Below are 27779 nucleotides of genomic sequence, written 5' to 3'. Positions count from 1 at the left end.
GCTCTGACGTGGACCCGGGGGCCGCGAGCGCGGCGGGGGGAGCGCGGCTCGGGGGCTTCTTAAACCCCCCGCCCCGGCCCGGCCGGCACTTCCCGAGCACTGCTCCGCCCCCGGAGGGAGAGGGAGAGAGAGGGAGAAAGCGCGCGGCCAAGGAGCGAGGAGTCCCGCCGAGTCCCGCCGAGTCCGGCCAGCCAGGGGCGCGAGAGAAGTTGAGAGCCGCGCGGCGCCGAGCTGCGAGTCCAGTGGTCGCCCCGACAGCGCCCCGACAGCGCCTTCAGCCCCGACCCAGCCCGCGCCCAGCAGGCAGCGCAGCACCCAGCCCAGCCCAGCCCAGCCCCTGCCAGGATGATGAACAACAGCGGTTACTCGGAGGCCGCGGGCCTCGGCCTGGGGGACGAGGCGGACGACATGCCGTCCACGGAGAAGGACCTGGCGGAGGACGCACCGTGGAAAAAGATCCAGCAGAACACGTTCACGCGCTGGTGCAACGAGCACCTCAAGTGTGTGGGCAAGCGCCTGACCGACCTGCAGCGCGACCTCAGCGACGGGCTGCGCCTCATCGCGCTGCTCGAGGTGCTCAGCCAGAAGCGCATGTACCGCAAGTTCCATCCGCGCCCCAATTTCCGCCAGATGAAGCTGGAGAACGTGTCCGTGGCTCTCGAGTTCCTCGAGCGCGAGCACATCAAGCTGGTGTCCATAGGTCAGTGCGGGCGGGGAGCAGGGAGTGTTCCGAGGACGGGATGGCCCGTGGGGACAGGGGACACAGGTGCCGGTGGAAGCGGGGAGCCGAGAGAGAGGGCGGAGAGCAGCCCCTGGCACAGGGAGGGGACCCTGGCCCCGGCTGTCCAGCCACCGGCGCCGGCCACACGGGTACTGCCTTCACGCCCCTCTGCACCGCGGCGGGGGCAGGGGATGCCGGAAGGGTCCAGAGTCCCCCAGCTTCTCCCACAGGCTCCCACCTACTCGCCTTTGCTCATTGTCCCCCTTCCTGCCATCGAGCAACCCCAGCCGTACTTGAGAGGACAGGGCCAGTACCCATTACTGATTCCTGGGGGCATCTCCCCCCAAACAAAGCAGCGGCTTCCTAGCCTCGGAGCAGCTCCCAGGGTTGGAGCGGGCTGAAGGCAAGTTCCAACTACTGCGGATCCTGGGGCTCCGGGGCAGACAGAGAGCCGGTGGCCCCCATGTGCTCGGCAGCTGGGTTCAGGCCCGGGGCCGGGGCAGGCAGGGCCCAGCCTCAGAAACCTAAAAAGGCACTGAGCGAGTGCGGGAGCCTTAACCCCCGCTTGTCCTCCTCCTGCTCAGCCTTTCGGGGAGGGGGTTCCTCACGTCCGTGCCCGGCCCCAGCCCCGGCCCCAGACCACCCCCTAAGCTGGGATTGGCTGTGGCTAACGGGTCTGTGCCGAAGGGAGGGAGGAGAAGGCCTGTAGAAGGGAGGAAGTCATTGAGTGTAACCAGATTTGGAAGGTGTGTCTGTGTTGGGTGGGGGTGGGGAGACACTCTAGGCTTGGGAGCCCAGAGGCCAAGGTTGGACTCTGAGTGGCCAAAAGTTGCCCCTCCCCTCATAGCCCTGTAGTCCTCCTTGCAGGCTGGGGGCCTGGGACAGGCCCTCTACCCTTGTGGTGATCTCTTCAGAGTCCTGCTGTGATTTAAAGGAGAGTCCCTTGAGGGGGTGCGCCCCAGAGTCCCAGGAGAGGAGTTTAACTTGGGGTCAGGTGCCTCTCTGGCCAGACTGCTCCAGAGACTACTCCAGATAATTGAATATCTGTCCACCCCCCACTCTCCCTCAGGGCATCTCTAGGCCTCCTGAATTAGCAGCTGAGGTCAGTCCGGGGCCCTTTGCCCTGTCCAGTCCCCTCTGTAGGCCTTACCCCCTCCTGCCCCAATACTGCCCCCCCACATGCTCTGGCCTGGAAATAGCCCTGCCTCCGTGACACAGCAGATGTCTCTGAGCTTTCCAGAAGGACAAGCCTGAGGACGGCTGGGGGAGGGGCCCTGGTTTGTGTAGTGGGTCTGAGGGCTACGTGAGAGTGTGTTTGGGGGTGGGGGCTGGTCAGAGAGGAGTCGGCCAGCTCTGGGGCCTTCAACCTGTACTGGCCGGGATTTGACAGACGGGACTGACTGTCCCAGGTGGGCTCTCCAGGAGAGAGCTTGGGGCCTCACCACGACTTTATAGGAAACTGCTCTGCCTTCCCCTCCCCTCCCGGCAATGGGGCGGCCGGCCCCTCTCCAGGCCTCAACCTTCCTGAGTGCACCTCTCCCCTCCCCCATGGTGGTGCCTGGCTCCAGCCCTTTGGCTCAGCCGTGGAGGGGCCGGCTCAGAGTAGAGGGGGAAGAAGCACAAACTGGTTTGAGGGCGGGAGGGAAGCGCCTCGGTTCCTGCTGGGTTCCTGCTGAGAGGAAGGGAACCGTTCTCCGTTTGGGCCAAGTGGCTCACTCTCGCTGATGAGATAAGCTGTCAGCAATTCAGCTGCTGGGCCTGAGGCTGAGGGTGGAGGCTCAGGGGCACCAGCAGCAGGGGCTGCCCAACCCTGCGGAGATGTAAAGGGTTTCCCCACCGGGGGTGGCATCCTGCTTCCTCTAGTTCCCTCTGTTCAATGGTGGGAAGGGGCTATCCAGGGACCCTCCTCCGGACATTATCTCAAGACTGAAATTAAGCATCTGGGCACCTGGAAAGAGGTCAAAAAGACTCCCACTTCCCTTTCTAGGAGTGGGGCGGGAGCTGGGAGCTGAGACGTCCACCTGAAGGAGAGGGTGCTCTGCTTGGGTTGAAGGCAGAGTACCCTCCCCCCATCCCAGTCCCCACCACCCCCTCAGCCCCTCCGAACAAAGAGACGCATGAGGCAGCTCTGTCCCGCAGCTGTTCCCCAGTTGCTATTCCTTCTCTTTGAGCCAACAGCCAAGGGAGGGGCTGGAGAGGGCAGCAGCTGTCCCAGCCCCTCCTTTGTCCAGCCCTCTCTCCTTCCCCTCTACTTGGGGCCTGGGGTGGCCTCAGGGACTGACTGTCGGGCTCCTCCCTTTGGGGGGTATCCCCTGGCAGGCATAGAAGTGGTGGCTTGGGGTGCAAGAGAGGAAGCCTGGCTTGAGCCGAGCTCCCCTCCTCTGCCTGGCCTCTGAGGGGGAAAGGAAGAGGAAGGTCACTGCTCCCAGAGTGAGACTCTAGGCCCACCCCTCTCCTGCTCCAAGCCAAAGTGGACCACTTGCTGTCTGGCCCAGGGCCAGTTGCTGGGGAGAAACCTATTCCTGCAGCAAATATGAAGGACCTCCCCCAACCACAACGCCCCCCCACGCCCCTACACCCCGCCCCGGCCCCCAACCCCAGCAGCCTCTAGGCCTCCTTCCCAGGGATCTGGCTCCAGTTTGCAAGAAGTAATTCTGTAAGCACTGACTTTGGAGGCTGTCAGGACTGTGAGAGGCTGTGTGGCTCTGGGTGTCAAGACGGAGTGAATGTGCCCTGGGCCTGTGTGTTTGAGAGGGAATGCACTGAAGCACCAGGAGACTGGGAGTGAGTGTGTCATGGAATCTGAAAGCTGCCAAACCATTGTGCTGCAGTGGAGCCAGGGGGAGAGGGGGCGGCCTGGGGAGCTGCCGGGGAAGGAAGGATGAATCAGTGAAAGGGTGGGGAAGCCAAAGAGGCCAGAGCCCTGGACCAGAGGGACAGAGAGGCTGAGATTGTTCCTCCTGAGGGCAGGTGGGGGTGGAGTGGAGGATGCTGGGATTGCCCAATGCTGTCCCCCAAGATCTAGGGGGGTCAGAAAAAATCGTGTACCGGGCGTCTTCAGCCCCACCCTTTCCCATCTCTTGGGCAACACCAGTAAACAAGGCTGAGTCTTCCGCCCCCTCCCAACCTCCTAAAAGCAGGGCTCAGGGAAGCTGATGGATTTCAGGCCTGCATTGTTCTTTACGAATGAACTGGTTTCCAAAGATTTATACTCCAGGCCACTCCCTGCTCCTGGATATTTCTTTCTGGCTGTTTAAGGGGAACTAGGCTCCCCAATATCTTGAGGAAACAATTCTGGTGCATTGTATTCCTCAAAGGAGGGAATGGGTTAAGGGTCTCAGCTTCTAAGACTTGAATCCCCATGGGTGACATTTCCCCTGGCTCTTGTGAAATCCCACTGGCCCCCAGCATTTGAAAACATGTTTTTTTTAAGCCTTAACAGAGCATGTACTGTACCCCTTCCCTCCTCTCAGAACTTTGTTCCAAAAGCCTTTTATGGCCTTCAGAGTAGAATTTGGCTGGAACCGGGTGGGTCCTGCTCCTCTCCAACTTCAGTTTTTTAAGTATCCATTCATTCATTCGTTCATTCATTCAGACCCTACTAAGTTCTAGGCTCTGAGTATAGAAAGATAAAATACAGTGTCTAAAGCGAAAGAATCCAGACAAAAAAGAGAAAACGCAAACTAATCAATAGTGACCTAGAGCAGATCTGTTGTTGCCTGGTAAGAGGGGACAAGGAAGGGCAGGGGGAGGGATCGCAAAGGAGAATGTGCTAGGAAACTTTGGGAAGGGGGTGTGTTCATTATCTTATGGCGACGGCTTTATGGGTGTATACATGTTGTCAAGGCTTATTCAGTTGTACTCCGTAATATGTGCAGTTTGTGGTATGTCAAGCATACCTCTCAATAAAATGAAACAACACAGTGGTGTCTGCCTCCAGGAGGATATCTATAGTCTAATAAGAGATATCTATAGTCTAATAAGAGACCCACTCGAGTGCTGTGATAGAGGTGAGAGTTTCTGCTGTGGGAATACGTTGAGAAGTAGCCTCATTCCAGGGGAGAAGGTAAGGATCTGTAAAGGGGTTGCCTTCTGGGCCAGGCCTTACAGGAGGGAGAGAATGTGGTAGGCAGAGAAGGGAGTAGGTTCCAGAAATAGGAGACAGGGGCGGGAGGGCGCTGTGGGCCAGAGGGGTCTGAGCAGTGGAAGATGGGGCCCTCCCGAGCCCATATTGTCTCTTCCACTCTGCAGACAGCAAGGCCATCGTGGATGGGAACCTGAAGCTGATCCTGGGCCTCATCTGGACATTGATCTTGCACTACTCCATCTCCATGCCCATGTGGGAAGATGAGGATGATGAGGATGCCCGAAAGCAGACGCCCAAGCAGCGTCTGCTCGGCTGGATCCAGAACAAGGTGCCCCAGCTGCCCATCACCAATTTCAACCGTGACTGGCAGGATGGCAAAGCACTGGGTGCCCTGGTGGACAACTGTGCCCCTGGTGAGTAGGCCAGCTAGGACACATGGATCCCTTAGCCTGGAAGAGGAGTGGACGAGCTGGTGGTACTGAGGCCACTGGCGGTCAGAATGCATTTCTCAGAGCTGGGGGATCAGGACCACCTGCGGGGCTTCCCCACTTCCCCAGCTGAGAATCAGTGTTGGAGTCAGCCCTTCCTGATGGGTGTGCCAGGTTCTGCAGCGGCAGGAAAAGGTTTAGAACCCCTCATTTTACAGACAAGGACACTGAGGTCCAGAGCGCTAGTGACCTGTCCAAGATCACATAGCTTATCTGTGGCAGAACTGGTCTAGAGCCCAGAGCCTCAACTCCCTGCTCCATGAGCTTCCTACTTTGCCACACAGGCACCATTTCTGCTGAGCTGAGAAAAAAGAAATGTGGTGGGACTTGTAGTAAGAAGGCCAGGAGTTAGATCCAGAGAAGGCTCTGCTTTGTGAAACCGTGGGACAGCTTTGGGAGGGGGCTGCGGCCCAGAATGATATGGGCTGAGGTGATGTGGCACTGCCCCATGGCAGGTGACTCAGCCCTGGCCTAGTCAGGTGGGGGCAGCTCAGGGACCCTGAGAAGACTGGGGCAGCACGGCTGGAGCCCTGCCCCATGTGCAGCTCCCTTTCTGACCCTCATCTCCTGAGAAAATAGGTCTTCTTGCCCCTGGGTCAGTCTGCTCTGCCCGTGGGGAGCCATGGCCCCTTGAGAGAATCCTCTCTCAGCCTGGGGTCAACTAGGGAGCAGGGGGTGGGAGGCAGGGGCACCAGCAGCCTGGGAAGCAGTCCCAGCTGCTGAGCCATTGCCCATGGCTGGTGCGGCTGCCAGCAGTGAGCTCAGCTGTTCTGGCCAGTCATGGATTCCAGCCCTTGAGCCGGCCCTGTCCCCGCCAGTGAGCATCACCCACCCTTCTCCAGGTCTAGCCTAGACCAAGCACCTCCTAACCCCTACACCCCTTTACAAGAGTGACCTGGGGCTGCCTTAGTCCTTCCGCCAAAAGAGCTGGGCACCGGGTCGCCATAGAGGACAATTCATCCTCTCCCAATAGGCCCTTCAGTACCTCAGTTTCCACAAGTGGGCATTTGGGATGGAGAGGGAGTCTTATTCCCTAAGGCTGTTGTGGGAAGTGCTTAGAGATATAGGACTTCAGGACAGCTGCGAGGGGACCTTCTAGGGGGTGGGTGTACCGGGGCATATGTGAGACAGGGACTTTGACCTCCTCTGTCCACCCCAAGGCAGGTGAAATGAGGTGGAGGGGCCTGGGAGGGATGCCCTCATGGGGGTCTGGTGTTTCGGGTTTGGTGCTCAGGGTCTGTGCTGGGGCCTGGGAAGGCAGGAGGCTGGCTGGCAGGGCTGGTGCCAGGCTGCGTCAGCCAGGACAGAAAGGCCTCATTGTTGGTGCTAGGGAAGGTCGCCTGCCTCTAAGGAGCAGTGGGCATCCCGGCTGATGGGCCATAACATCAGGGGTCAGCAGGAACCTGGCCGCTGGGAGGGGGTATGAACCCACAGCCTGTGAGGATGACAGATGAGTACATGTCCTGCCTCTGGCTGACTGCTTCTGCCTAATTGTCGTCTCCTTCACCACCTCTCCAGGTCTCTGCCCCGACTGGGAGGCCTGGGACCCCAACCAGCCTGTGGAGAATGCCCGGGAGGCTATGCAGCAGGCGGACGACTGGCTCGGGGTGCCCCAGGTACACTTGCGGTTGAGGTGCGGGGAGAGGATAGGGGTGAGGGGGCCAAGGGTAGAGGTTGGGTCTGTAAGGATGCCTGGTCGGGATGTGGGTGAGAACTGGGGTTGCTAGGTAAGGAGAGCACCCTGTAACTCCATTCCTCCCCATGGCAGGTGATTGCCCCGGAGGAGATTGTGGACCCCAACGTGGACGAGCATTCTGTCATGACTTACCTCTCCCAGTTCCCCAAAGCCAAGCTCAAACCTGGTGCCCCTGTTCGCTCTAAGCAGCTGAACCCCAAGAAGGCCATTGCCTATGGACCCGGTATGTGTTGAGCCCCTGATGGTCCTCCCTGGGCAGCTGGGTGCCACCAGGATGGATCTCCCTGAGTAACCTGCCTCTGCCTCTGCTCCTCAGGCATTGAGCCACAGGGCAACACCGTGCTGCAGCCCGCCCACTTCACCGTGCAGACAGTGGATGCCGGTGTGGGCGAGGTGCTGGTCTACGTTGAGGACCCTGAGGGCCACACTGAGGAGGTATGGAGAGGCCTTTGGAATGAGAGGGATTAGTGTGACATTGGAACCAGAGGCTACAGGCCAACAACAGGAATGGCCTAGAGATGGCTGCCAGAGCCATCCACTATGCTGGAGAGCGGGGGAAGCTTCACCATGGGGGCCGCCAGGCTCTGTGGGGTCAGGAGGGGATATAGCCACTGTGACTTCCAATCTTTTCCCTTCCCAATAGGCCAAGGTCGTCCCCAACAATGACAAGGACCGAACCTACGCTGTCTCCTACGTGCCCAAGGTCGCTGGATTGCACAAGGTATCTACCCACGGGCCCTCCCCCACACTCTCCATTCCATTCACATCCTAGGCTCTGGCTGAGTGGACCCCCCGTCTCAGCTTACACCCGACTCCAGGGCGGCAGCCACCTACCTCCCACCCTCCTTAGCTCTGCTCTGCCCCTTTGCCACCTCTCAGAACTGTTCTCCTTTTGAAGCTAACCTTTGACCCCTGACCCCCAGGTGACCGTGCTCTTTGCTGGCCAGAATATTGAACGCAGCCCCTTTGAAGTGAATGTGGGCATGGCCTTGGGGGATGCCAACAAAGTATCAGCCCGTGGGCCTGGCCTGGAGCCTGTGGGCAATGTAGCCAACAAACCTACCTATTTTGACATCTACACCGCAGGTATAGATGGGCCTCTGGGGGCTGTTAGGTGGGCAGCCCCTGACTGCATGGGGGGTGTGGGTGGGGGATCGGGTGGTCTCAGGGTAAGGTAGCTCTGAGTAGCTGTGTATGTCCACAGTGGGTGCTGACAGCCTTTGTCTTTGGCAGGGGCTGGCACTGGTGATGTTGCTGTGGTGATCGTGGACCCACAGGGCCGGCGGGACACAGTGGAGGTGGCCCTGGAGGACAAGGGCGACAGCACGTTCCGCTGCACATACAGGCCTGTGATGGAGGGGCCTCACACCGTGCATGTCGCCTTCGCTGGTGCCCCCATCACCCGCAGTCCCTTCCCCGTCCACGTGGCTGAAGGTAAAGCCCTTTCGCCCGTCCCCACAATCATCTTCACCAAGGCCAGGACACAGAGAGAATTGCCACCAAATTCTGGGTCTGAGGATTTATGGGAAATGAAGCACTAAGTTCAGTGGTGGGTGGGGAGCCAGCTGAAGTCTTCACATGGGCAAAAGAATAGCCAGGGAGTGGGGCTCTGGAGAGACCTCATCCTGATCATCTCCCTACCCCCAACGCCCGAGGTGGGTCAGGGGACCACAGCAAAGGTTAGCAGACAAGTGCCACCTTGGAAGGGTTGAGGGGGAAGTGCCAAGGCCACAAGGTAGGGGCGTATATGGTGAGCACAGTGAAGGGCCCTTCCCTGTCTCTCTTTGCTCCACTCTGTACCCAGCCTCTGCCATGCCTTTGTCCCAGGCAGCATCGACGCTGAGAGCCTAGCAGAAGTTCCTTGTAATAGGCCTGATAGGGGCCTGTGCCTGGCTCCCTGCCAAGCGTGGCTCTCAGCAGCCCTAGTTGTGTTGGGGGTACCAGGGAGCACGGAGGAAGCTTGCATGAGGCAATGGACTTGCGAGGGCGTCAGGAGGAGTGTACACAGTGAGGTGGGGGATGAGTGGTGAGGGGCTGAGGCTCTGTTCAGGACCCCTGAGCACCCTCAACCTCCCCTCTCCTCTTCCCCCCAGCCTGTAACCCAAATGCTTGCCGAGCCTCTGGGCGGGGCCTGCAGCCCAAAGGTGTGCGTGTGAAAGAGGTAGCTGACTTCAAGGTGTTCACCAAGGGCGCTGGCAGTGGGGAGCTCAAGGTCACAGTGAAGGGGCCAAGTGAGTGCCAGGGCCCTGAGCAGGAGATGAGGGAAGGGGTGGTGGGGGTGCAGGTGGTGGGGTTGGGGGAGGAGGGAGGAATGTGGCCAGGGGCTCTGACCCCCTGAGAGCCATGACAGCCGGCACAATGCCCCCTGGAGAGACTCCAAAGAGACACTGACCAGAGGCGGGGTGGGACCTTAGGCACACCAACTCCTCTCTGCCTCAGTTTCCCAAGCTGGGAATGGTCCGCTCTGCCCTTGGGCTGGGCCTGGGTCCCCAGGGCTCCTTGAGAGGATCGAGGAGCTGGGACTTGTCCACTGATTCCCATTTCCTGCATCTCCTCAGAGGGCACAGAGGAGCCCGTGAAGGTGCGGGAGGCTGGAGACGGTGTGTTCGAGTGTGAGTACTACCCCGTGGTGCCTGGAAAGTATGTGGTGACCATCACGTGGGGCGGCTACGCCATCCCCCGCAGGTAAGCACTGTGCACCCCTGCCTTCCTGTCTGGGCCCTATAGGGTGGTAGGAGGGAGCCAGCTGCCTGGGACTCTGCAGGAAGAGAGGAGGGGGACTTCTGTTGGGGACACTTCTCAACATTGACACCGGCTCCCTCTTTGTCCAGCCCCTTTGAGGTACAGGTGAGCCCAGAGGCAGGAGCGCAGAAGGTACGGGCCTGGGGTCCCGGTTTGGAAACTGGCCAGGTGGGCAAGTCAGCTGACTTTGTGGTGGAAGCCATTGGCACGGAGGTGGGACACTGGGTAAGTGGTTGGGTGGCAGCAGGTGGGAATGCTGGGGAGTGGCGTGATGGAGGGACACTGGGGAGTGACCGGAGGTGGGAATGTTAGGGCGTGTTGGGATGAGACAAGGAGATGGGACACGGGGGCCACTGGAGTGGGGTTCTGGGGAACCGACAGGATGTCCAAACTGCCTCTAGTACTTTCTGATCCTCTGCACCTTGCACCCAGGCTTCTCCATCGAGGGGCCCTCACAGGCCAAGATCGAGTGTGATGACAAGGGAGATGGCTCCTGTGACGTGCGGTACTGGCCCACGGAGCCTGGGGAGTATGCCGTGCATGTCATCTGCGATGATGAAGACATCCGAGACTCTCCCTTCATTGCCCACATCCAGCCAGCCCCACCCGACTGCTTTCCCGACAAGGTGCGGTCCTAGCTCCTGCACACCAGCCTGGGATGGGGCGAGCAGGCCCTCCTCTAGTCTCCAACCCAGCCCTCCTCTCTTGCCCCTGCTCAGGTGAAGGCCTTTGGACCTGGCCTGGAGCCCACGGGCTGCATCGTGGACAAGCCTGCGGAGTTCACCATTGATGCCCGTGCAGCTGGCAAGGGAGATCTGAAGCTCTATGCCCAGGTGGGACATTGCTCCATGTCACTCTCCTGGGCAGGACCCTGGGGGCGGGGAGGGAGGTGAGAGGCAGGGGCCTCCAGGAATCACAGGATTCATTCTCATGGGTCCATAAGAACTATGGAAAATTTTAAATTTTATATTTCTTTACTAATAATTAAAAACATAACTTTATCAAAAACATGTTTTTATACTAATAACTTGTGATTAAAAGATAATTTGAGTAAGATATTAGTTTCCTAAATTAGTTTCTCAAATTGGTGTTCATCGACCCCTAGAGGTTAATGAACATATCTTAAGTCCAGGAAGAAGATTCTACTTTAAAATGTTCGTTATTCAATTTTAGGAACATTGCTTTAGCTCAGCCTCTCCCATGCTAACACATTTCAGAGACCTAGGCTGGGAGAGCAGGCCACGCGGATGGCCAAGGGCCCGGCCCCCTGACTCCCAGGGTACACTCTGGCCGTCAGAGGATGTGGCACTAGGCTCCCATGGCCTGAGGTCTGGGCTGGGAAGGCCCCTGTGTGTAGCGGTGGGTAAGGAGGACGGCCTGAGGCCCACAGAGGGTGCCAGTGCTCTGAGGAAGCACAAGCCCTCTAAGAACCTTGCTTGGTGACGCCCACAGGACGCCGATGGCTGCCCCATTGACATCAAGGTCATCCCCAATGGCGACGGCACCTTCCGCTGCTCCTACGTGCCCACCAAGCCCATTAAGCACACCATCATTATCTCCTGGGGAGGCGTCAACGTGCCCAAGAGCCCCTTCCGGGTGCGTCCTCCTTGCTCTGACCTTACCCACCTCCTGGGGCCCCAGAGGGCGGGTGGAACCTCGTGCAAGAGATGTTGGCTGTCCCTGGGCCCTTGTCTCCACTCCCCACCTCCGGGCCCCCTTGCAGAGGCTGACAGTCCCGCTAAGGCTGTGGCGGGTAGTGCTGGGGAAGGGGACGGGCCTCGAGGGAGGTTCACTGTGCTGAGCACTGACCCCTCCCCACAGGTAAATGTGGGAGAGGGCAGTCACCCTGAGCGCGTGAAGGTGTATGGCCCTGGCGTGGAGAAGACGGGCCTCAAGGCCAACGAGCCCACCTACTTCACTGTGGACTGCAGCGAGGCAGGGCAAGGTGCGCCTAGACTGAGAGTGGACGTGGGGGTAGGGCCCGGCGGGGTCTGGCCTGCTGAGGCTAGTACTCTGGCCAGGACTCTACGGGACTGGTCAGGCGGGGGAGGTTGTTCAGCCCCCGTCTCATGGCCTCATGCCTCCCCTCAGGCGATGTGAGCATTGGCATCAAGTGCGCCCCTGGTGTGGTGGGCCCTGCAGAGGCTGACATTGACTTTGACATCATCAAGAATGACAATGACACCTTCACAGTCAAGTACACACCCCCAGGGGCCGGCCGCTACACCATCATGGTGCTATTTGCCAACCAGGTACCCACTCTCAGCTTTCGGCAGTCACCGGTGGCCTATACCACTGCCCCCAAGTCTATGCTGGCAACTGGAGATGCTGTCATTGGGGGAGGGGGGGACAGTTCCAAGGCCATTGATTGAGCACTTCCTGTATGTGGGTAACGTGCCTCAGAGGAAACAAAGGGGGCTCTTTCAGAGGCTGTCCTTGCCCACCCTGACCAAACTTTGTCTCCATCCAGGAGATCCCCGCCAGCCCCTTCCACATCAAAGTGGACCCGTCTCACGATGCCAGCAAGGTCAAGGCTGAGGGCCCTGGGCTGAACCGCACAGGTGAATGTCTGGGCAGGGACTAGGCAACTTGGTGTTAGGTGGCCACCAGGCCCTTACCTCCGTCTCGGGGTGGCTCCACAGGTGTGGAAGTTGGGAAGCCCACTCACTTCACGGTGCTGACCAAGGGAGCCGGCAAGGCCAAGCTGGACGTGCACTTTGCTGGGGCTGCCAAGGGGGAGGCTGTACGGGACTTTGAAATCATTGACAACCACGACTACTCCTACACCGTCAAGTACACGGCCGTGCAACAGGTGCGCCCTGCCTCTTTCCATGCCCCCGGCCCTCCTGGCGGACAGGGTTCTGGGTCCCCTTCCTTCAGTTTCGTAGGGTCCGTTCTGGATCTTGGCCCCTTTCCTGCCTCCCATTCTCTCTTGATGTGAATCTCTGAGCCTCAAGTCCACATGTTGCCAGGCTATATCTAAGCCACCCAGGTCTGACCTCCTGTTGTACCCCATAGGGCAACATGGCAGTGACAGTGACCTATGGCGGGGACCCCGTCCCCAAAAGCCCCTTTGTGGTGAATGTGGCGCCTCCACTGGACCTCAGCAAAGTCAAAGTTCAAGGCCTCAACAACAGTAAGTGGGGCAAGAGCTACTCTGGGCGTGGGGGGCGTTTGGGGTGGGCTAGAGTCCCTGCTAATGGTGTCCCTTGCCCTCTATGCAGAGGTGGCTGTGGGGCAAGAACAGGCATTCTCTGTGAACACACGAGGGGCTGGCGGTCAAGGCCAGCTGGACGTGCGGATGACCTCACCCTCCCGACGACCCATCCCCTGCAAGCTGGAGCCCGGGGGTGGAGCTGAAGCCCAGGCTGTGCGCTACATGCCCCCTGAGGAGGGGCCCTACAAGGTGGACATCACCTACGATGGTCACCCCGTGCCTGGCAGCCCCTTCACTGTGGAGGGGGTCCTGCCCCCTGACCCCTCCAAGGTGAGGAGACAGGGGCTGGTGGGAGCTAGGAGGGGGTTTGTAGGGAAGGTGGATGAGTCACAGGGGCAGAGATCAGAGGGCCTTACGTCCCAGAGTGGGCACAGCCAAGGACCCAGGGCCAAGGCAATCCCTACCCCAGGACCTGCCTTTGAGACAGCTTAGTTATTAACAGCCTAGCCCTGGATCGGACCTGGACTTGAGTTCCAGATCCACTAATTGGAACAAATGATCTAATCTCTCCGTCTCTGTTTCCTCATCTGGAACTGTTATGAGGACTCAGTCTGTAGTAGCTGCTACAGTTGAAGGTGCTTATCGGGGTGGGGAGCCATGAAGGCCAGGCCCAGGAGAGGCCAGGTATAGGGAACCCATATATCTGTTTCTCTCTCTAGGTTTGTGCTTATGGTCCTGGTCTCAAGGGCGGGCTAGTAGGCACCCCAGCACCGTTCTCCATCGACACCAAGGGGGCTGGCACAGGTGGCCTGGGGCTGACTGTGGAGGGCCCCTGTGAAGCCAAGATCGAGTGCCAGGACAATGGTGATGGCTCGTGTGCTGTCAGCTACCTGCCCACAGAGCCGGGCGAGTATACCATCAACATCCTGTTCGCCGAAGCCCACATCCCTGGCTCTCCCTTCAAGGCCACCATCCAGCCTGTGTTCGACCCAAGCAAGGTGCGGGCCAGTGGGCCAGGTCTGGAGCGTGGCAAGGCTGGCGAGGCAGCCACCTTCACAGTGGACTGCTCAGAGGCGGGTGAGGCTGAGCTGACCATTGAGATCCTGTCAGATGCTGGCGTCAAGGCCGAGGTGCTGATCCACAACAATGCAGATGGCACCTACCACATCACCTACAGCCCCGCCTTCCCCGGCACCTACACTATCACCATCAAGTATGGCGGGCACCCCGTACCCAAGTTCCCCACCCGTGTCCATGTGCAGCCCGCTGTCGACACCAGTGGAATCAAGGTCTCTGGGCCTGGCGTGGAGCCTCATGGTGAGTGAGACAGAAGGATCCAGGAGCCTGTCAGATTGTCAGTCAGGGAGCCAGAGGAGTCAGCGGGATGGAGGAAAGGAGGGCCAAGGGCCTAGAGTGCCAGCATGGGATGAAGGGAGGGCTTTGGGGCAGCCTTGGATTCCTTAGTTTGCAGACACCCCAGAGAAGGAGCTAAGGGCAAGGACAGGGCTTGGAGCTTTGCTTCTGCTCTCGTGGCGAAATTGTGCCCACTCATTTTGGGGGGAGGTACTCAACTTTCATCAGCTCTCATCAGCTTTTCCTGATCTGGAAAAGCTAAGAACCCTGCTCTAGAGGGTACAGAGGGACACTTTGGGATCGAGATGACCCTAGGCTAAGCATGAGGATGGAGGTGCAGAGGGACCTAAGACCCAGATCTTCCCTCTAGGGGTCCACAGCCTGGTGGGGTGACTGATGTGAACGGAACATCACCACGTGGTGAAGGGAGCGAAAGCAGAGGCTGTGGGAGGCAGAGCCTGCGCCTCATGAGGGCACAGGGGTGGCCGGGCTCTAGGAAGGAGCAGCCTCCGGGCTGGGGAGAGAGTTGGGGATCAGCTACTACGTGAAGGCTGACCCCAGCCACACTGAGCTCTCCTCTCCTGGGACCCAGGTGTCCTGCGTGAGGTGACCACTGAGTTCACTGTGGACGCAAGATCCCTAACAGCCACGGGTGGGAACCACGTGACAGCTCGAGTGCTCAACCCGTCGGGTGCTAAAACGGACACCTATGTGACGGACAACGGGGATGGCACCTACAGAGTGCAGTATACAGCCTATGAAGAGGGTGAGGGGCCAGCCTGAGCCGGGATGGTGGGATCTGATCCCAGCATTCTTGGGGGGACCGGGTGGTGGGGCACTGCACATCCTGACCTGCTCTGCATGGATGCTTCTAGGTGTGCACTTGGTGGAGGTGCTGTATGATGAAGTAGCTGTGCCCAAGAGCCCCTTCCGAGTGGGCGTGACCGAGGGCTGTGACCCAACTCGAGTCCGGGCCTTTGGCCCAGGTCTGGAGGGTGGTCTGGTCAACAAAGCCAACCGCTTCACTGTGGAGACCAGGTATTCTCTCCCCTTCCTAACTTTGACCTTGACACTGTGTCCACCCTGATCCTAGCCCTCGCCCGACTCCTTTGTCCTCTGTGGGTGCCTCAGCATCTCCATTCCCTATCAAGGGTGACCTAGGAGCAAATCTCCTCGTATCCCAGATCAGCCAGGCCCCCAGTGGCCTGCTCTCCTCCCTCCCACCTCCATCCCTACCCACTGGTCCTAGCAGAGCTGATGGAGATGTCATCTTGCAGGGGAGCCGGCACCGGAGGCCTAGGCCTAGCCATTGAGGGCCCCTCGGAAGCCAAGATGTCCTGTAAGGACAACAAGGATGGTAGCTGCACGGTGGAGTACATCCCCTTCACTCCTGGAGACTATGATGTCAACATCACCTTTGGGGGTCGGCCCATCCCAGGTGTGCAGGGAGGGTGGGTAGGGCTCCAGGTGGGCAGTGGGATGCCTGCTCAGTGGGTGGGAAACTGGAAGGAAGCAGATGTGCAGATTCATCCCTAGAACAGGACGACCAAGAGCCACGCCAGTGGGGAGGACACAGAGTGGGCAGGCATGGGCGCTAAGGCCATCTCCAGAGGAAAGGCAGTGGGTGCTGTTGATGGGACCACCCCTCCAGCCATTCACAGAGGCCCAAGGCTGGCATCCCGGCCCTTTGCCTAGAGCACCGGACCTCATGGGTTCGGTCACTCAGCCACAGTCCAGGACATTCTCACTGGCTCAGTGAGGACAGTCTTGTGCCCTCTCGTTCTCTCTCTGCAAAGCCGAGAACCCCCGCTCTTCTGTAGGCTGAGCTGCTCAACATTTTTCTCCCCCTTATCTAATTTTACTATCGAAAATGTGTTTTCTTTTAAAAATATTCCATTTTTAACTTTTTATTAACTTAGGAAGGCCTTCTTTCAGGCCTATGGCCCAAACGAGTGAGGTTTGCCCAGCTTCAGTCTGCAGTCCAGTTTATTTATCCTCGTTTATATTTTCTTAGCAAGTTTCTTAGCATTTGCACATTTCGATCTGGCCTCCTGGAGGCATTTCAAAGGCTCCCTCCTGGTTCCTAAGTGTCAGAGACCCTCCTGGCAGGTGCATAGAAGCTCATGTCCTTTTCTTCCCAGGGAGCCCGTTCCGAGTGCCGGTGAAGGATGTGGTAGACCCTGGGAAGGTAAAGTGCTCTGGACCAGGGCTGGGGGCCGGTGTCAGGGCCCGGGTACCCCAGACCTTCACGGTGGACTGCAGCCAAGCTGGCAGAGCCCCCCTGCAGGTGGCCGTGCTGGGCCCCACAGGTATGAAAAGTCTGGGGCAGTGTGGAGGGAGGTGGGATGGGGTGCCAGAGTCTCTGCTGACCCTGCTCACCTTGCCCAGGTGTGGCTGAGCCTGTGGAGGTGCGTGACAATGGAGATGGCACCCACACTGTCCACTACACCCCAGCCACTGATGGGCCCTACACGGTGGCTGTCAAGTATGCTGACCAGGAGGTGCCACGCAGGTGAGGATGAGCTTCGGGCTCCCACGCCCTGCCGAGCTCTGGGCCTCTCCTGCTAGGCCATGCCTGCAGGCCACTGCTGGGCCCTGGGACTGCCCGTCCCACTCATCTCAGCCCTGCCTGCTCCTTCTCTGGGCTCCCTACCTGTCTCTGTCCTGGAGGCAGCACAGCCCCCAGGGACGTTCCTCAGGCTTTCTCACCATGTAGCCACAAAATTAATACCTAGGGAAAAGGCAGGAGGCAGGAGAGGGCAGCCTCTACACCCTCCTCTTTAAATAAACCACAGCATCTTCCTTGGGATGAAGAAGTGTTTGGGCTCTGTCAAGGGTGTCCCCAAGTGACCCTCCCCAAGACTCGGGATGTAATCTGGCTCCTGGGAACTGGTCCGTCCTCCCTGCTCTATGGAGTTATCCCTCCTGCTCATGTCTGTGGGGAGAGACTCCCCACAAATGAGATGGGGTGTCCCAACCCAACCCCCAACCAACTGCCTATCTCTTCTGCCCCTCCAGCCCCTTCAAGATCAAGGTGCTTCCAGCCCATGATGCGAGCAAGGTGCGGGCCAGTGGCCCTGGCCTCAATGCCTCCGGCATCCCTGCCAGCCTGCCTGTGGAGTTCACCATTGATGCCCGGGACGCTGGGGAGGGCTTGCTCACTGTCCAGATCCTGGTGAGTCCACGCTCAGCCTACCTCCCAGGTCAGGCTCTGGGGACAGGCAGGCCTTGACCTCTGCTTCTCCCCCAGGACCCTGAGGGTAAGCCGAAGAAGGCCAATATCCGGGACAACGGAGATGGCACGTATACTGTGTCCTACCTGCCGGATATGAGTGGCCGGTACACCATCACCATCAAATACGGCGGCGACGAGATCCCCTACTCACCCTTCCGCATCCATGCCCTGCCCACTGGGGATGCCAGCAAGTGCCTCGTCACAGGTGGGCACCTACCCACTTCCTCTGCCTGCTCACTGTCCAGCACCCCTCACAGCTCTTCCAGGTTCCTGGCCCAGTGTCCAGGGACCCGAGAGCCTGCCCCTCCCACCCCGTGGCCCCCAGCTCACTCCTCCTGAGTGCTACACTGCCTCATACTGTTCTTTCTTTCCAGTGTCCATTGGAGGCCACGGCCTAGGTGAGTGGCCGATCTCTTCTCTTCCTGCTGTGGGCTGAGGTGGTGGGGGCAGTTGGGTACGGAGCAGGGCTGGGCACACTCCTCGCAGATCCCTGACAAGGCTCTCCCGTGTGGCAGGTGCCTGCCTGGGCCCCCGCATCCAGATTGGGGAGGAGACGGTGATCACGGTAGATGCCAAAGCAGCAGGCAAGGGGAAGGTGACGTGCACGGTGTCCACGCCGGATGGGGCAGAGCTCGACGTGGACGTGGTTGAGAACCACGACGGTACCTTCGACATCTACTACACAGCCCCCGAGCCGGGCAAGTACGTCATCACCATCCGCTTTGGAGGCGAGCACATCCCCAACAGCCCCTTCCACGTGCTGGTAAGTGCCACAGCCGAAGCAGGACTACATGGTGTCTAGGGAGGCGGGTCAGGCCCTCTTAGCAACAGCAAAGAATCCCAGAGCCCTTCCCCACGTCTGAAGGATTCTGGGCCCAGATGCTCCACAGCCAAGCCTTTGCTTTCCCGACCTGGGAGGTGAGCCTGGGCCCCTCTGGCAGTGGTCAGCTCTCTCTGGAGGAACTCGCCATGTTTCCTCCTGACTCTTGGCCCCCTGTCCCCCTACATCTTCCCAAGGTGGTCCTGCGGGACAATGAAGCCCTGCAGAGGGTAAAGCACCCAAGATATCCATCCTGCCCCATGGGCAGCCCAGGATGTCAGGACCCAGAGTCATTCTCTGAGTCAGTTCCCAGTCACTCGCACTGGCGTGCCGGCCTGCCACATCCTGAGCTCTCGGTACCTTGCCTCCCAGGCGTGCGATCCCATGTCCCGTGTGGAGGAGCCGTGCGACGTGCTGCAGCTGCACCGGCCTGGCGCCTACCCCACACGCTGGGTACTGCCACCTCCCACGGGGCGAGCCCTTGCCCTCCTCCTCCTCTTCGGCCTTCGTTTCTTTATTCTATTCCTCGGCAGCCAGGGCTGGGCATGATTTGGGGCCATCTTGGGGAGCGGTGGGGGGAGGTCAGGTTGGGCAGAGGGCTCCCCGGGCTGGGCATGACACCTCTTCTCTTGCAGCTGACACACCTCTTTGCCACTCTGGTTTCACCATTAACCATCTCGTTCTTGCCTCACTTTCTCCGACTTCAGTCGTGGCTCAGGCCCAGCACCCCCAGCCTTCCCAGCCAACAGCTGTTCTCTCTTACCTGCCATAGGCCACAGAGGAGCCAGTGGTGCCTGTGGAGCCAATGGAGTCCATGCTGAGGCCCTTCAACCTGGTTATCCCCTTCACCGTGCAGAAAGGGGAGCTCACAGGTACTGAGGCATGAGGGCTCAGAGGGAGGACGCCTTTGTCCAGGCCCAGCCCCTTGTCTTAGAGATGAAAACTGGGGCCAGGAGAGGGAAAGTGAGCAACCCAAGGTCATGCAGAAAGAAAGTTGGGCAGAGCTGGAACTCAGATTCAAGCTGTCTGTCTCCCAGTTCAGGGTTTATCCGCTGTTCCATGCTGGTGCCTAACCTCTGGGGAGGAAGCACAACCACACAGGAGTTGGGTGGGGATAGCATAGAGGTTGTGGAAGGAAGCACTGGGGTCCCCCACATAACTGGGTCTGCTTGGCAGGGGAGGTGCGGATGCCCTCTGGGAAGACTGCCCGGCCCAACATCACCGACAACAAGGACGGCACCATCACCGTGAGATACGCGCCCACCGAGAAAGGCCTGCACCAGATGGGGATTAAGTATGATGGCAACCACATCCCTGGTGAGTGGGGGGCCGGGCTGGGCTGGGCTGGGCTGAGCTGGGCTGATTTGAGAGCAGCCCAGGCAACTTCATTCTTGCTTGCCTTTTTTCAACAAACATCTGTTGAGTGCCCGCTGTGTGCAGACATGCTGCAAAGCCCTGGGGAATCTGACAGCCTGGTGGGAGGCAGACTTGCCCCAGTCAGGCCCCTATAACAGAGATGTAGGGCTCAGCGGGGAGGCCACTGGATGGTGCTGGTAGCAGAAGTAGGCTCAGGCAGTCTCTGTCCTCACTGCTGACCCAGCCCCCTTCTCTGTGTACCTCCAGGAAGCCCCCTGCAGTTCTATGTGGATGCCATCAACAGCCGCCATGTCAGTGCCTATGGGCCAGGCCTGAGCCATGGCATGGTCAACAAGCCAGCCACCTTCACCATTGTCACCAAGGATGCTGGGGAAGGTGAGGGAAGCTGCAGGCCGGGGGCTGGTGTGGGGGGCCAGCCAGGTGTGGGGGGCCAGCCCGGTGCAGGGGTGAGGGCAGGACCTTTGATCTCAGGCCCACCTCCACCTACAGGGGGTCTGTCCCTGGCTGTGGAGGGCCCATCCAAAGCGGAGATCACCTGCAAGGACAACAAGGATGGCACCTGCACAGTGTCCTACCTTCCCACGGCACCCGGAGACTACAGCATCATTGTGCGCTTTGACGACAAACACATCCCAGGCAGCCCCTTCACAGCCAAGATCACAGGTGGGGGCACGTGAGCACATACGGCCTATGACACACACCCCAGTGCATAACGGACATGCAAGCGCAGAATGTTCAGGTCACCGGGGCCTTAGAGTAGGGCTCCTTGAGGTGGAAGAAGTCACTTTTGGACAAATGTAAAGGACACTCTATTCTCTACAGGTGAGGGACAGCCATCCACCCCCTGCTTTGAAACCCATCATCTCATTTAGTCCTTGAGGTAGCTCTTGTGAGGTGAGAGTATCGATAATCCATTCTGATGGGTGAGGAAACCAGTAGGCGCAGAGAGGCTAAGCAGCTTGATCAGAGCCGCGGAGTAAAGGATGTGTTGTCTCGCCCAGTGTAGTGTTTTGTTTCCATAAAACCATGCGTCTCAGGATTAAAGTACACAAATTAGGGATTTAATGCATTCAAGGCCAAGGCATCCCCAGGGCAGTTGGGGTGCTGGGCCCGTCCGTAGTCTTTGACAGCTAACCTGGGAAGGAAGACTGCACTCTCTCTGGCCTTGGGCCTCTCCGTGCCTGTGAGCGGTTCCCAGTCTCTGTTGAGTCAGTGGGACCTGCTAGGAGGTGTCCCATGAGGGCAGGACCTGCCTGGAGTCACGATTGCCTGACACCCCAACTCCCCCACTAGGTGATGACTCCATGAGGACATCACAGCTAAATGTGGGCACCTCCACGGATGTGTCACTGAAGATCACTGAGAGTGACCTGAGCCAGCTGACTGCCAGCATCCGAGCCCCCTCGGGCAACGAGGAGCCCTGCCTGCTGAAGCGCCTGCCCAACCGGCACATTGGTGGGTGTGGGGCCACGGGGCGGGGCCTGGGGAGGAGGAAGGCCCAACGGGCTGGGATGCTCTGCCAGGCCCAGGGCTCCATGCCTGACTCCCCCCCCCAACCTCTCCACAGGCATCTCCTTCACCCCCAAGGAGGTTGGGGAGCACGTGGTGAGTGTGCGTAAGAGTGGCAAGCACGTCACCAACAGCCCTTTCAAGATCCTGGTGGGGCCGTCTGAGATTGGAGATGCTAGCAAGGTGCGGGTCTGGGGCAAGGGCCTCTCCGAGGGACACACCTTCCAGGTGGCAGAGTTCATCGTGGACACTCGTAACGCAGGTGCTTCTCCCGAGAGACCCCTCCTTTCAACCGGTGCCTCTAATGAGGACTTGTCCTTCTTTCCTGCCCGGAACCCACTTCGTTACACCCTCCTCCCTGAACTTCCGGCCCCGTCTCTGTTGGGATTCACATTCTGGAGCCATTTAGGAGAAAGCGAATGTCTCCATGTCAGCTCTCTGACATTTAAGAGAAGGCTCAGCTGTCCTGAGTTTGTCTCTCCCACGCTTACTGGGAGCCAAGAGGCCTACTTTAAGGAATTTTCCAGACCGCCTATACCTTGCCCTCTGGGTCAGTGCCTGACTCGCCCCTCCTTCCCACTGAGCATCTTTCCTTAGTGGTTTACTGCATACCTTGGGTGCCCATTCCAGATGGAGCCTATGGTTTGGGGAGGGGAAAGCAGAGGGGCAGTGGACAGCAGGGACTCAGGGAGACATGTCTTTTGTTTTTCACCAGGTTATGGGGGCCTGGGGCTAAGTATTGAAGGCCCTAGCAAGGTGGACATCAACTGTGAGGACATGGAGGACGGGACGTGCAAAGTCACCTACTGCCCCACCGAACCCGGCACCTACATCATCAACATCAAGTTTGCCGACAAGCACGTGCCAGGTAAGGGTCTGGGCTGCAGCTGGGTCGAAGGCGGGTGGTCTGAGCCACCTGACCCACCTTTCCTCTCCCTACAGGAAGCCCCTTCACTGTGAAGGTTACTGGTGAGGGCCGAATGAAGGAGAGCATCACCCGGCGCAGGCAGGCGCCCTCCATCGCCACCATCGGCAGCACTTGTGACCTCAACCTCAAGATCCCAGGTGTGAGCCGGGGAGAGCCTGGGCAGGGCAGGGCAGGACGGTCTCGTGGGCCCAGAGCCTGCCCTAAGAGGTTTCTGTCTTGCTTGCTTATCTCTCCCTCCCCTCTCCCTGGCTGTGTCCCCAGGGAACTGGTTCCAGATGGTGTCTGCCCAGGAGCGCCTGACACGCACCTTCACACGCAGCAGCCACACGTACACGCGCACAGAGCGCACGGAGATCAGCAAGACGCGGGGCGGGGAGACCAAGCGTGAGGTGCGGGTGGAGGAGTCCACCCAGGTTGGCGGAGACCCTTTCCCCACCGTCTTTGGGGACTTCCTGGGCCGAGAGAGGCTGGGCTCCTTTGGCAGCATCACCCGGCAGCAGGAGGGTGAGCAGGGCTGGGCCTGGGTCCTCAGTGGGAGGCTGGGCCTTCTGTCCCTTGGGACAGGATGAAGAGGGTCTGGTCAGCCAGCCAGGGCCGGTCTGTGCAGTAGAGGAGTGGGTTTTACTGGGGCCACTGGCAGGTCCAAGGCCAAGAGCAGCCCTAGGGTTGCCCTGACAATTCCCACCACCTGCAGGTGAGGCCAGCTCTCAGGACATGACCGCACAGGTGACCAGCCCATCAGGCAAGACAGAAGCTGCAGAGATCGTCGAGGGGGAGGACAGCGCATACAGCGTGCGCTTTGTGCCCCAGGAGATGGGGCCCCATACAGTAACTGTCAAGTACCGTGGCCAGCATGTGCCCGGCAGCCCCTTTCAGTTCACTGTGGGGCCGCTGGGTGAAGGCGGAGCCCATAAGGTGCGGGCAGGAGGCACTGGGCTGGAGCGAGGTGTGGCTGGTGTGCCAGGTGAGGGGCAGTTGGCCAGGAGGGGGATGGAGGCAGGGCAGCCAGCAGGATGAGTGACAGTGCTAAAGAGACACCCCTGCCCCCGTTCCGTTTCCAGCCGAGTTCAGCATCTGGACCCGAGAAGCAGGCGCCGGGGGACTGTCTATTGCCGTGGAGGGTCCCAGCAAGGCAGAGATTGCATTTGAGGACCGCAAAGATGGCTCCTGCGGGGTCTCCTATGTTGTCCAGGAACCAGGTGGGTGTCCACGATGGGGATGGGGGCTGGGCCTGTCTGACCTACCAGACTGGGTTTCTACTCACCGACCAGGCAGGAGGTGGCTGGAGCTACAGAACTGCTTCTTCTCTTGCAGCCCTGCTCCCTGCCCCATCTCCCTCCACCCCACATTCCTAAGATTGTGTGTGTGTTTCCACAGCTGAACTGGAAACCCAGGGAGCCTGTCCTGAGATGAGGCTGGGGTGGGGTGGTTCCTCCCCTGCCACCCCAGATTCTGGGGCCTGGGCTGACTGGCCTTCTCTCCCCAGGTGACTATGAAGTCTCCATCAAGTTCAATGATGAGCACATCCCAGACAGCCCTTTTGTGGTGCCTGTAGCCTCCCTGTCGGATGACGCTCGCCGCCTTACTGTCACCAGCCTCCAGGTGTGTGTCTGGGGTTGGGGCCCCTCTACCGCCTTGAAAGATGGGCAGCAGTTGAGGATGGCAGGCCCATGTGGCCAAGGGCTTTAGCAGTGACCTTGGACTGGCCGGACAGACGTTCCCCTCTCTCCCAGTGTCCGTGCAATGGGGGCTCCATGCCCTTCTCCAGCTGTACCTCGGGGTAGCCTTATCAGCCTCAGAGGCCCTTATTCCTCTCATTACCCCACTAGAACTGGGCTCCATGTTCTACCCCCAGGCTCATCTTCACCTCCCTGGAGTCTTCCCATCGGCCCACCTCCTCTAGAGAGGGCCCCCAGGCTAGTCCAGGCCACACTCCAGTGTTTCCTCATCTGTGTCCAAACAGCACTATCTTAGCACTGGCTTCTCAGACATCAGGCCCACCTTACAGTGTCTGGGTCTTACCCCTCAGCCAGAGCAGAGCACATCATCCTCCACTGTGCCCAGCACAGCCAAGTGGCCCCCCCTCCTAGCAGGTGGGTGCTGAGGCCACAGACCCAGCCCCTGTCTCCCACCACAGCCTTGTTGAGAGCCTGCCTAAGCTGGGCCAGCAGCAGGAGCCAGGCTGAGGATGGGAGGTGGGAGCCTCCTAGGCCTGGGTACAGTGAGGGCAAGGTTGGGCTGCAGAGAGGAGCTCTCCAGACCCTCCCAGAAGTCTGAGCATCTTCTGTGGTCTCCACAGGAGACGGGGCTCAAGGTGAACCAGCCAGCGTCCTTTGCAGTGCAGCTGAATGGTGCGCGGGGTGTGATCGATGCCAGGGTACACACGCCCTCGGGGGCAGTGGAGGAGTGCTATGTCTCTGAGTTGGACAGTGGTGAGCTGGCCCTGCCCCTGCCACCCCTGTCAGTCTAAGACTTCTTGGGAAGGGGAGGGGAAGATAAAGCCTCACCTACCAATCCTTTGCCCCACAGACAAGCACACCATCCGTTTCATCCCCCATGAGAATGGTGTCCACTCCATTGATGTCAAGTTCAATGGTGCCCACATCCCTGGCAGTCCCTTCAAGATCCGTGTTGGGGAGCAGAGCCAGGCTGGGGATCCAGGCTTAGTGTCAGCCTATGGTCCTGGGCTCGAGGGAGGCACTACAGGTGAGTGCCTAGGGCTGGGAAGGAGGGGTGGATATTGGGGTGCTCAGCCTCTAGTCCCATACTGCCCTGCTCCAGAGGCAGGAGCAGTGCTAATGAGCCCTGAGTCCTCAAAGGGGCCTGCCCCCGGGGAGCCTGGGGCATGGCCCATCCATTTCTGGGCCCCAAGCCCTTCCAACCTTACTACTTCTGGCCCCCAGGTGTATCATCGGAGTTCATCGTCAACACCCTGAATGCAGGCTCAGGGGCTTTGTCTGTCACCATTGATGGCCCCTCCAAGGTGCAGCTAGACTGTCGGGAGTGTCCTGAGGGCCACGTGGTCACTTACACTCCCATGGCCCCTGGCAACTACCTCATTGCCATCAAGTATGGTGGTCCCCAACACATCGTGGGCAGCCCCTTCAAGGCCAAAGTCACAGGTGAGTGCCCTGGGTAGGGGGAGGTCCCTCTAGCCCAATCTGCAGCCCAGAGCACCATGGATGTCTCCAGTAGCCATTCACATCTGGATCATGGACTGCCCCAAACATCACAGTCAAGTTATCAGGAAGTGCACTTAGCTTTACATAGCACACCACCCCCCATATTCCACATGTGGATTCACACAGAATCATTTTTCAAATCTTTCCTCTTTATTGTTGTCAATCACTTGTTTATTCTTTTCCCTATGGCAGCTCCCCAAGCTTTAGCTTAACTTTCTGCCTTCCCGGCTTCCCACGTTTCTGGCTTCCAAAAAGACAGAGCTCAGTAAATATTTAGCAAGCTTTCCTCTTGGAAGCTTGGGGAAGGATTAGTTGGATACATATTCCTTTTTAAAGCAAGACTCTTACCCTGTGACTTGAGTTCCCAGACGAAGCCCAGAAAAGTGAGAGATGGAGCCGCCAGAGCCCCAGACCTCAGGGTACACCTGCCACAGGGCCCATAACCCAGGCTCTCTCAGAGTGGGGCATTGCTCCTGGGGTGCCACAGCTGAGGGAGGAAGCGTAGCCCTCGACTCCGTGTGCCAAGGACCCACTGCCTACAGAGGGGCAGGACTCTGACCTGGCTCACGGCTACCTGACTCTGCCCCTCAGGTCCCCGGCTGTCTGGAGGCCACAGCCTTCACGAAACATCCACAGTTCTGGTGGAGACAGTGACCAAGTCGTCATCTAGCCGGGGCTCCAGCTACAGCTCTATCCCCAAGTTCTCCTCAGATGCCAGCAAGGTGGTGACACGCGGCCCCGGGCTGTCCCAGGCCTTTGTGGGCCAGAAGAACTCCTTCACTGTGGACTGCAGCAAAGCAGGCATGCTGAGGGGGAGATGGGCGGTCTCCTGGGGTGGGCGAGGAGGCAGGAATGGCGGGGCGGGGCCTGTGTGGGCGAGGACCCCTGGTGTGAGCCCACCCTCGCTGCCTCTCTCTCCAGGCACCAACATGATGATGGTGGGTGTGCATGGGCCCAAGACCCCATGTGAGGAGGTATACGTGAAGCACATGGGCAACCGGGTATACAATGTCACCTACACCGTCAAGGAGAAAGGCGACTACATCCTCATTGTCAAGTGGGGTGATGAAAGTGTCCCCGGAAGCCCCTTCAAAGTCAACGTGCCCTGAATCCCAGAAGTGCCTCCCCCAGCCTCAGCCCCGACCTCTGGCCAAACACACACTCACCGACATACACGAATGGGCCACACCCAGATGCACACACGCACAATCAGACACTACAAACACCTGCCTTGGGGTTTAAAATAAATGGCACTGCCTCTCCAGCCTGTCACACCCCCAGGCTTTGTCTGTCTCAGGGCAGTGTCCCTCCCCTCAAATGTGACATGAGGGCAGACTGGGGATTCAGAGGGTCAGGGAAGCCCTGAATTTTCTGGTTGGGGCTGAGGCCAGTGGGGGAACACACGTTTGGGGGTGTCTGCGTGTGTGAGAGGGCACCCTCAAACTGTACTGCTGGCCAGGCCTCCTTATGCTGAGGACTGCATCTGGCCCCCTGGTGGCCACAACCCAGTGTTAAGAACTTGGAAAAGAAGCACAGTCGGAGGAGAAAAAGGACCCAGAAGCAGCAGCAGCGCTGGCATGTGGCCCGGCCCAGGGCGATTCATATCCCAGCCAGGCTTCCTGGGGGACGGATTTCTCTCTTTCTTTTTTTTATGGTTGCACAGCTATGCCCCATGGGGGGCCTTTTTTACACACTGCGAGGCCCAGCTTTCTGGGGGGACTTTTGCACATGTCATGCGGCTCAGCTGGGAGCCGCTTAGGTGGAAAACTCCAAATAAAGTGCGGCCTGTCGCAGAGGCTTGGCTGTTCCTTGTGTGCATGTTCTCAATGGTTGCCACCTTCTGCCCCTCCCCGCCACACTAAATCAGGCCCCAGGGAGGAAGAGGAAGAGTCCTCCCCTGCAGGACTGACCCAGAGTGAAGGGAAGGGCCTGGGGCAGAAGGCTCTACCTCTGGGCCTTCTATTTGGTGAGGTCTGGGATGTTGGCAGGAAGAACTGGGGGCGGGGGTGCTGGCTCAGGGATATGGGATTGGTACTCTGATTCCTGGAGAGCTGGTGGATGGGAGGTGGAGGTAGACACTGTGGTTTAGATGTCTACCCTAGGGCCATTGGGTGGCCAGTTTCTATTCAGCCTGATCTCAAGGATATTCTCCAAATTAGGACCTTAAAAGTGAGCGCTGACTCAAACAGGAATGCTCCTCACCCAGCAGGCAGGCAGAACCATATGCAAACACAGGAACCTTCACTCTAGCCAGGTCCTGTGTTAAATCAGGGCTTCCCTCTTGAACCAGCCTTAGTCTTCCCAGCCCATCAGCCTATCCACTAGCCTCCCTGACCCATCAACCTCCCTGGCCTGGGCCAGCTCCCTCCAACTTACCCTCCTAGCTGCAGCCAGAGCGGGTCACATTAAAGGGATTATGCCCTTTGATCCAGGGCCCTTCTGTGGCTCCCTCCTGCTCCAGGCTAAAGTCTGCTTTTCCTAACA

The 27779-nt window shown here is 59.1% G+C and overlaps 1 protein-coding gene across 2 annotated transcripts; it reads left to right on the top strand.

Moving 5' to 3' along the window:
• FLNC (filamin C) lies at positions 1–27091 on the top strand. 2 transcript variants are annotated; one of them, XM_039860984.1, is made up of 48 exons: positions 1–700; positions 4973–5221; positions 6815–6912; positions 7065–7215; positions 7309–7427; positions 7636–7713; positions 7916–8078; positions 8226–8426; positions 9086–9223; positions 9551–9677; positions 9824–9966; positions 10167–10360; positions 10454–10567; positions 11187–11330; positions 11556–11679; positions 11826–11986; positions 12205–12295; positions 12377–12546; positions 12753–12870; positions 12959–13221; positions 13611–14208; positions 14837–15010; positions 15120–15282; positions 15522–15682; positions 16386–16553; positions 16633–16756; positions 17263–17419; positions 17495–17684; positions 17854–17877; positions 17995–18242; positions 18672–18752; positions 19072–19171; positions 19476–19616; positions 19923–20051; positions 20166–20339; positions 20970–21131; positions 21244–21447; positions 21901–22053; positions 22128–22250; positions 22375–22617; positions 22808–23077; positions 23175–23312; positions 23600–23715; positions 24413–24545; positions 24643–24819; positions 25017–25235; positions 25887–26096; positions 26217–27091. In XM_039860984.1, the coding sequence occupies exons 1-48, from the start codon at positions 346–348 to the stop codon at positions 26402–26404; spliced, it is 8169 nt and encodes a 2722-aa protein (XP_039716918.1). In that variant the 5' UTR covers positions 1–345; the 3' UTR covers positions 26405–27091. The 2 variants fall into 2 exon arrangements, with proteins under 2 accessions (XP_039716918.1, XP_039716919.1); XM_039860985.1 differs by lacking the exon at positions 18672–18752.
• The last annotated feature ends 688 nt before the right edge of the window (positions 27092–27779 follow it).

Source organism: Pteropus medius, unplaced genomic scaffold, assembly GCF_902729225.1.
Source record: "Pteropus medius unplaced genomic scaffold, Ma_sr-lr_union100, whole genome shotgun sequence".
In the NCBI taxonomy this organism is placed as follows: domain Eukaryota; kingdom Metazoa; phylum Chordata; class Mammalia; order Chiroptera; family Pteropodidae; genus Pteropus; species Pteropus medius.
This window is presented reverse-complemented; position numbering and strand designations above follow the sequence as displayed.

Coding starts and splice junctions, on each gene's coding strand:
- FLNC (XM_039860984.1), top strand. CDS start 346: ATGATGAACAACAGCGGTTACTCGGAGGCCGCGGGCCTCGGCCTGGGG. Junction 15,011..15,119: donor GTATACAGCCTATGAAGAGG/GTGAGGGGCCAG, acceptor GGATGCTTCTAG/GTGTGCACTTGGTGGAGGTG. Junction 22,054..22,127: donor TGCCGACAAGCACGTGCCAG/GTAAGGGTCTGG, acceptor CTCTCCCTACAG/GAAGCCCCTTCACTGTGAAG.